A 9,418-nucleotide genomic window follows, 5' to 3' on the forward strand; every position below is an offset into this window, starting at 1 on the left:
ATTGCAAGTCTGCATAAACAACAGGATCGAGCATCGCCTAGCGGGGTTATTGAGCCCCCTAACATTCCATACCAAGACTCCTAGTGACATATCCATGGATAACTTGGTACAACCACCGAATCCGCGTGGAGACACCTATGCGCCGCATGGTTCTACCGCCTCGAGGAGTTCGAAGGCGTAGAATCCATGGTGCGCCGGCTCATCGAAGTCGACATCTTCAGAAGCAAAGATGGCCGCCACCGCCTTGATGTGATGAGGGGCGAGCGGCTTGTCGAACAGCTTGAGGTACTCGTCAAGCGCCTCATCAGAGACATGTTCTTCAGCTTTGATCACCCCCATGCGCCGCAACAGGACAGTTTGGGCCCGTTGCACGGGCCCCGTGTTGCGGCCGTCGTTGTTCTTGCTGAGTCGGGCACTCCATCTTGGCGTGAAGTTAGGTGGCAGGGCTTTCTTGCGACGCGCCGGTGCCGACGCTGCCGGCCTGAGCCCCAAGATGGATTGAGCAGGTGTGCACCCGATGGCCTGTAGCAGTGCCACTTCTGCATCACAAGGCCCGAGCGCCCTGTCTTGATCTGCCTTGTTCATCACAGGAGGGAGAAGCTGATGTTGCTCAAGTGGCACCGCCACAGGAGTGCGCACTGGGCTCGGAGTGCTGCTGCTCCCCGGGATGCTCTGAACTGAGATTGCCTGGATGTTGTGCTGTGTCTGGATCGTGTCATCAGTCAATTGAAGCTCTGTATCCCCATGCCCACCAGCCAGAGTATCATTACCAAGAGTGCCCGGTGAGCCAGGGGGGGCCCTTGGCTACCAGCAGATGAGCGCGTGCAGCAGGGTTGGTAGCATGTACTGAGGAGCTCAAAGAGTTGAGCTCGTCCTCCTCCAGCTCACCACCGTGTACCCTCGCCTCCTGCACTGCCGTAGCTGGAAATTCTGGGCTGAAGGCAAGCCGTCGTGGCATGGCCACGCCCCAGAATGATACCTTGTCGATGACCGGGGTTGTACCCAACGCCTTGGAGCCAACTGCCGTGGAAGCAGCGGATCGCTGCAGCTCTGGCGTGTCAACACCTGCTCCCGAGCCGACGGCGGTTGCTGCCAGTGATCCGGACCCGTCGACACCCCCAGCGGGCGCCATCTTTGTGGTGGTGGCCACGTCATGGCCGGAGGAATGAGCACTGGCGGTGGCGGTGGACCGGCCGCTGGCTTGCAGAAACGGTGCGGGCATACCCCCTGCCGGCGCAAGAACCCGGTGACCCTGCGGCCACCACCCCAGTCACCCGCCATGCAATATCCTCCCGGGCCTCCAAAAGGGTGACCGCCCGAGTATCACACAATTTCCGTATCTATTATCACAGTTCCTCATTGTAGAGGCAACTCATGTATAATTCATATCTTTTAAATAAGTAAGAGTGTAAACAGTGTTGTGAGTGTCAGCTACCTACGTAAGTGGTTCTTGCCATGCAAATTCAAAACTTTACCACTACTTCTAGACATCAGAGACTGAGACACGTTGTTATGGTCCGATCCAACAATTGGCTCACTCGTCAATGCGTGGCGCCTTCCCGGCCTGATCTCGCAGCCTACAACTGTGACAAAACACAGCGGGTAGCCTCGACGAGCCACACTTGACCGATGGCAGCGGCCGCCTTGAGTTGTGATGCCGTCACGTCCCTCGCCCTAGCCCTCAGCTCAAGCAGGCCCCGGTCCATGTCGGCCTCGTGCCACGCCACCAGCGGATGGAGGAAGCCATCGTACACGTGCCCCGCACCCTAAAATCTGAACACCATTAAGATTCAGATTCAGAATTGGCCACATACCGAATCAAGTCTATCTGAAATGTTGATTATCTCTCGGGCTCGGGGTGTCTGATCGACTGCTTACCTGCCAGAGGTAGATGACGAGCAGCAGCTTCGCCTCTCCATACATCGGCAGCCACGCCACTGTCCAGTGCACGAACCTCTCGACGACCGTCGGCATCGCCACCAGAACCCTGCAGCATTACCAACAAAGGTTCAGAAACTTCAGATTCTTCAGAAGAATGACACGGAAAAATAAGCGATGCATGTCGATGAAAAAGACAATCAGTGAAAAAGACAAGGAGCATACTAACCCCTTCGGGCAGTGAAAATATAATGTAGAGCAGTAAAAGTGGAACATGACTCAGCATTTGCATTGATAGGGACAGATATACAATTGGGGATCCACTAGGTAAATAAATAATTCTCATAAATCAACAGCATTGTCTGCATTTAACATACTGTAAATAGTGTCCGACATCCTTGAGGAAAACCGAAACATTATTCTGATTACCCAGCAGGAACTAGCAATCCCCATTCCCCAACACATCTAAATCTCAGAGCGTGGTTAGATAAGATCCAAATACTCAGAGGTGGAACTCTGAATCCCCTTGGAACTGTAGAAACCTGTAGAGAACTAACTTTTTCACAACAGCTTATAAAATTTATCCACAGATAGTCATTTAAACCCATTTAATGTACCAAGATAAGGTGGTTTAAAACAGATGAAGTCTTCTTACATAGCCATTTAATTGCTCGACGGTGGCAGCAACTTCCTCCGCTGAACCCATTGTGACGAATCCAAATCCACGGCTCCGTCCGGTCATTCTATCGTAAACAACCTGCAAGAAATGAGATACTATATCATTCTGAAAAAATAAACTATCCAAGGCTTAGCGCGCAGCTCTGCTACAATTGAGCATTGATTTGCTGTCGTAATTTACTGAAGCAATTCGAACTTAGTTCAAGCCGAGACCATTTTACAACATCTTATCTTATCCTGAAGAAAAACTACCTATACTAGTAGAACAACTCCACGTCCATGTGCAGCTCTGCTGCAATGGAGCATTCATTTGCGTAGTGATTTACTGAACCAATTTGAACTTAGTTCAAGCCGAGACTATTTTACAACATCTTATCTTATCCAAAAGAAAAATAACCTATACCAGTATAACAACTCCACGTCCATGCGCAGCTCTGGTACAATTGAGCATTCACTTGTTGTAGTGATTTACGAGGCCTCTGAAGTACTGAACCAACTCCAACTTACTTCATGCCGAGAAATATTTACAGTACCTTATCCTATCCTGGAGGACACAATCTACACAGCAACAATTCCACATCCCTTGGACAACCTGACACTACACTGAAACAAAACGTCCCGACTCCGAAGTCTCTATCCTAATCATGATAGAAATGACTTGGCAAACGAAGATTCGGCAAACGAAGATTCCACTTCGAGAGCTTCTGGCCTAAGCTTGATGGATTCCTCACCACTGTGGATGCTTCTTGGAACTCCTTGCCGCCGGATCCCGACCCGTTCAGACGCATCTACGGTAGGATGAAGATCACGGCCCGCCGCCTCCAGAGCTGGGAGGCGCGCACCACGGCAACATCTCCCCGCAGCTTCAGATCACGCGCGAGATCATCTACCGCCTTGACATGGCGCAAGACACCCGACCTCTGTCCTCGGCTGAAACCTGGCTTCGCCGAGAGCTCAAGCGCGCCTATCTCGGACTGGCCTCCGTCGAGCGTTCCATCCTCCGCCAACGTGTGCTACTTGGCTGGCTCCGCGAAGGCGACACCAACGTGGCCATCCTCAAAATCCACGCCGCTCACCGTGCGCAGAAAAACCATGTGGCCTCATTCCGTGTGGGCTCACAGACCGTGTCCGACGAGGGGGCGATGGCCCAGGCGACCTACGACCACTTCTGCTCCATCCTGGGTACTTCAACTGCCAGGGATCACTCCATTGATCTCGCGAGCATCGACCCTCGCTGCTTCGACCTCGACGACCTGGAGCAACCCTTCACCAAGGAGGAAATCTGGGCCGCCGTCAAGCTTCTCCCCACCGGCAAGGCGCCCGGACCTGATGGGTTCACGGCCGAGTCCTACGCGCATGCTGGCCAATCATCAAGGCTAACATCTGCGCTGCGTTCAACAAACTCTATGCCCTGAACGGTCGCGGCTTCCACAAGCTCAACGAGGCCCTCCTCATTCTCCTCCCCAAGAAGCCCGACGCGTGCACGCTCGCCGACTACAGGCCGATCAGTTTGATTCACCTGCTGGCCAAGCTCTTTGCCAAAGTCCTCTCTCTGAGGCTCGCTCCGAAGATGGGGAGGCTCGTCCCCGTTAACCAGAGCGCCTTCATCGCTGGCCGTACTGTGCACGACAAGTTCCTACTGGTCCAGCAAACTGCTCGCCTGCTTCACAACTTGAAGGCCCCGAGAATTCTTCTCAAGCTCGACATCACGAAGGCATTTGATACCGTGTCCTGGCCCTTCCTCCTTCAAACTATGCGCCACCTCGGTTTCGGACGCCGCTGGTGCGAGTGGGTGTGCATCCTCCTCTCCACGGGATCCACGCGAGTCCTCATCAACGGCAACCCCGGGCCACCCATCGATCATGCATGCAGGCTGCGCCAGGGCGACCCCGTCTCGCCGCTGCTCTTCGCCATCGCGATTGACACGCTGAACTCCCTGCTTCAGCACACGTCGCGCGCCGGCATGCTCCAACGTCTCACCAACCGGCACGCCGCGTCAAGCATATCTCTGTTCGCCGACGACGTGGTGATCTTCTGCCACCAAACCAGCTTGGAGCTGGCCATGATCCATGAGCTACTGCGGGTGTTCGGCGATGCCTCCGGTCTGCGCAGCAACTTCCTCAAATGCTTGGCCACCCCCATTCGTGGTGACCACGAGGTGATCACCACCATCGCCTCCACGATTGGATGTGTTGTCTCTGATTTCCCCATCGTCTACCTGGGCCTCCCCCTGTCCATTCGCAAGACTCCCTCCTCGGCATTGCTCCCCCTGGTGGACAAGCTTGCGAGAAAGCTCGTGACCTTCCAGGTCGCGCTTCTAACTCGCGGTGAGCGGCTTTCCCTTGTGCGCCACGTGCTCACTGCCATGCCCATTCACATCCTCATGGCGATAGCCATCTGCCCGGCGATCCTCAAGAAAATTACACGCATCATCCGAGACTTCTTCTGGCATGGGCGTCGGGACGCCAACTCAGGATCCTGCCTGGTTGCCTGGCAGCGCGTGTGCCGCCCGGTGGAGTTCAGCGGCCTTGGCGTGAGGGATCTCCGCCTCACCGGCATTTCGTTGAGGTGTCGCTGGCTCTGGCTCAAGGCCACCGACCCTTCGCGCCCATGGCACCACCTCCAGCTCCCCCGCGATGACGAGGCTGCCCGTTTCTTCCGCGCTTCCACCTCATGGCAACCTGGCGATGGCAAGACTTGCCACTTCTGGAACGACCACTGGCTTGATGGCCAATCTATTTCTGAGCTCGCCCCCACCCTCACCTCTCCTGTATCGCGTCGCCGGCGCCGCCGCACGCTGGTCCACGATGGTCTTGCCAATAACGCATGGATCGGAGACATCCACAGCACTCTTGGGCCCCTGGCGGTCATCGAGTATGTCAACTTGTGGCGCAAGCTACAGTTAATCACCCTCTCCGACGAGCCCGATCACCTCTCCTGTAGATGGACAACCAATGGAGTATATTCTGCCAACTCATGCTACTGTGCGCTGTTCCACGGCTCCACCTCGCCACCATGCTGGAAACTTCTCTGGAAGAGCTGAGCCCCTCTCAACAACAAAGTCTTCCTTTGGCTTGCCTACCTCGACCGATGCTGGACCGCCAAGCGGCGAGTGCGTCGTGGCCTATCCACCGACCCAACCTACATCCTTTGCGACCAGGAGGTGGAGTCAATCGATCATCTTCTCGCCGGCTACGTGTTCTCTCGCATCACCTGGCACAAGATACTCTCTTGGTATCGCCCGGTCGCCCCCACCGCCCGATGATGCCGCGTGCTTCTTCATCTGGTGGACTACGGCTGCGGAGGCCTCCCCTGCCTCTTTGAGGAAAGCCCTCAACTCCATCATTGCACTGACTACCTGGGCCATTTGGAAGCATCGTAACGCGGCTATCTTCGACGGCCTACGCCTCTCCACTGAAGAACTGATCAAGAGCATCAAGGACGATGCCTGCCTTTGGGCCAAGGCGGGCGCCATCGGGCTAGTTAGCATCTTACCTGTAGCCTGACCTACCTGTTTTGAGGCTGAGCACCCTCCCCCCTGCTCACCGCTGCGCCGCCCAGACGCTGGCTTGTGTACATCTGCGAGGCTGCACCCTGTAATTCTTTGTAACAACTACTTCTTCCCCTCTATCAATGAAATGGTATGCTGCTAAGCGTATTCCCCAAAAAAATGACTTGGAAAAATGTATCAGTTCTCCCTAATACACGATAACTGATGTAGATAAAAATACTCTGTATAAAGTCTCTCATTAGCCACCCGCAAAAAAAAGTCTCTCATTAGCCTCTTGTTAGGTACTCGAATACATTTCGCAAACACAAATCTCAGAGCCAATTAACACATAGTCGGCGTGTATTTCAGGATACAGAGCAGATAGGGTAATCAAAAAAGGTATCCCCATGTTCATCGATTTACTAGCAAAGAAACTAGAGCAGAAGGTTCAGAGCAGAGCACCTGCATGAAGGAGTCAGAAGGGAGGATTCCCGAAGTGAGATTCACCCCACGACGAAGGGGACAATCTCCCCGGCCCGCATGCCGCGGGCGATCTCGTTGGCGACTAGCAGGCACGCCGACACCCACCCGGCGAGCATCGCCCACACCATGTCAACCATGTACGGCGCCAGCCCCCGTGGCATGGTCATCCTTTCCCTTGCTCTGCCTAGCCTTAGCGTTCCTTACTTTGTTGGCGCTGCCGTTGCAGTTGCAAAGGAGGCAGGCAATTCCACAAACACCTAGCCTGCAGTTTTGAAGAGACGAAATGAAGACCGGGAAACGAATCAAAGAGCGGATGAGCAAGTAAATCGCCCCTTCACCTTGGCGATGGACCGGAGCGACCCCCAACCAGCACGCAACCGATGCCGGAATCTTGAACAGAGCCACATCCCTTGGACGTAACGACTACTAGTATCCGACGAAGACCATGAGGTCCTCGGAGTACTCGGCCTCGGAGTCGCCTCCGCCCTCGCCCTCGCTCTGCCCCCCTCGGCGTCCTCCGTCTCGAACTCGGACGACATGGCCACGGCCACGGGCAGCAGGAGCCGCCTCGAGCATTGCTACACGTACGACAGAATATCTACGATTTCTGTACGAAGTAGTATGGCCACCATTGATCAATGCTGGCTCAAGGTGAGTTCACGGTGGATTACACTATCGTACCAAATCGGACCAGCTTTCATCATACGTGAGGCACTTCCGTTGGGGGAGTGTTGCATGCGGCCGGTGCTCGCCGGAACTGACCGACATGGGTGGTGGCGGCGGCGAGGAGATGGTGGGGAGAGGAGCCGGGGTGGGCTGGACCGAGGAACAGGTGAGTTCGTGACAAAGTATTTTTTAGGGATGAGAGAGAGAGAGAGAGAGTGGTGGGGTGGGAGTGTGGAGGGCCGGGGTGGACACGCTTAGTAATAGCGTGGGGGTCTTACCTACGCTATAGCTACTTACTTAGTAGTAGCGCAGGTTTTATACCCATTGCTACTACTATGGCTTGTCCCGGGGGCATGGTGGAGACCATTTAGTAGCAGCGCGGGTTTATACCCTTCGCTACTACTATCAACTTAGTAGTAGCGCGGGTTTTATACCCCTCGCTACTACTAATTAGCAGTAGTGCCCCCTTTTAGACCGCACTACTGATAAGCTTGTGTGTATAAGGTTTTCCCTAGTAGTGAATGGAGCAGCAAGTTTTCAAGTTCCAAGGGATGGTGGAACGTGGACTCAATGCCAATCACTTGATGATCATGGAGTTTACCCGTGACCACAAGCTGAACGCCAAGAACATCGGAGAGGCCATCTTCAAGCTTCATGAGAGAATCGAGCATCTCCAAGCCCAGATCTATGACCTGCAAAACCAAAACTGTGAGTATGAATACAGATTTAAGAGGATGAGTTTGGCTGCAGATTTGAGAATCCCGGAGACTCGTTCATATTTTTACTATGGTGAACCTATGCCTTGGAAGACGGAGGATAAGATTCTTTCATCATCAACAACTCCATCATCACCACCTCTGAAGAAAGAGATCTAAATATATGGGTATGGGCACTCCCCTTGGCTTCTGCCAAGCTTGGGGGAGGTGCCCCGATATCGTATCACCATCACATCTTTACCTTCATCATTTTTCTTAGTTCGATCATTTTGGTTATATCTTGATCTAACAGAGTAAAAGTTTTTAGTATGATCTAGTTTTGAGTTTTGCTTGAGATCTATCTATGTAATCGAGTCCGTGAGATATATAATAAAGAGTAGTTTTGAGTTGAGGGTTTTGCTTTCTTGCTATGATCTTGAGGGGATAAGAAAATAAAAAGATTATATAATGGTCCATGGAGAGTGATGACTTCACATATAAGAAGTATGATGAATAAAATTTGTTGGGAGTTGACAAACATAGTTTTGGTCATTGTTGCAATTTATAGGAAGTGATAGAGAAAGAGAGGTTTCACATATAAATATATTATCTTGGACATCTTTTGTGATTGTGAGCACTCATTAAAATATGACATGCCAAAAAGTTGATGTTGGACAAGAAAGACAACATAATGGGTTATGTTTTCTTATATCCGAATAGAGGTTATATTGTCATGGATCCTCCAACATGTTGAGCTTGCTTTCCCTCTTATGCTAGCCAAATATTTTGCACCAAGTAGAGATACTCTTGTGCATCCAAACATCCCTTAAACCAGTTTTGCCATGAGAGTCCACCATACCTACCTATGGAATGAGTAAGATCCTTCAAATAAGTTTTCATCGGTGCAAGCAATAAAAATTGCTCTCTAAATATGTATGATCTTTTAGTGTGGAGAAAATAAGATTTATACGAACTTATGATATGGAAGAAATAAAAGCGACGGACTGCATAATAAAGTTCTTTATCACAAGCGGCAATATAAAGTGATGTTCTTTTGCATTAAGATTTTGTGCATCCAACCATAAAAGCGCATGACAACCTCTGCTTCCATCTGCGAAGGGCCTATCTTTTAGTTTTTACCTTCTACCCTTATACAAGAGTCATGGTGATGTTCACCTTTCCTTTTTATACCTATTCTTTTTGGCAAGCACTATGTGTTGGGGAAAGATCCATACACACACACACACACACACACACAGATGTAGGGTTTCATAAAGTATTATTGTTGACATTACCCTTGAGGTAAAAGATTGGGAGGCGAAACTATAAGCCCCTATCATTCTCTGTGTCCGATTGAGGCTTTGAACCCATAGTATCACATGAGTGTTAGCAATTCTAAAAGACTAAGAGCTGGTTGAGTATGTGGACTTGCTATACAAAAGCTCTTACATTGACTCTTTCTGATATTATGATAAATTGCAATTGCTTCAATGACTGAGATTATAATTTGTTAGTTTTCAATAAAGTT

General features: G+C 51.5%; 1 protein-coding gene across 1 annotated transcript; it reads right to left on the reverse strand.

Moving 5' to 3' along the window:
- Positions 1–1,377: 1,377 nt before the first annotated feature.
- Positions 1,378–7,169, reverse strand: LOC109782952 (uncharacterized). Its single transcript, XM_020341587.4, has 5 exons — positions 6,868–7,169; positions 6,509–6,791; positions 2,534–2,635; positions 1,879–1,987; positions 1,378–1,773 (listed from the first exon to the last, which is right to left on the reverse strand). The coding sequence occupies exons 2-5, from the start codon at positions 6,512–6,514 to the stop codon at positions 1,682–1,684; spliced, it is 309 nt and encodes a 102-aa protein (XP_020197176.1). The 5' UTR covers positions 6,515–6,791; positions 6,868–7,169; the 3' UTR covers positions 1,378–1,681.
- Positions 7,170–9,418: the final 2,249 nt, after the last annotated feature.

This window comes from Aegilops tauschii, chromosome 7, assembly GCF_002575655.3.
Source record: "Aegilops tauschii subsp. strangulata cultivar AL8/78 chromosome 7, Aet v6.0, whole genome shotgun sequence".
NCBI classification, from domain to species: Eukaryota; Viridiplantae; Streptophyta; class Magnoliopsida; order Poales; family Poaceae; genus Aegilops; species Aegilops tauschii.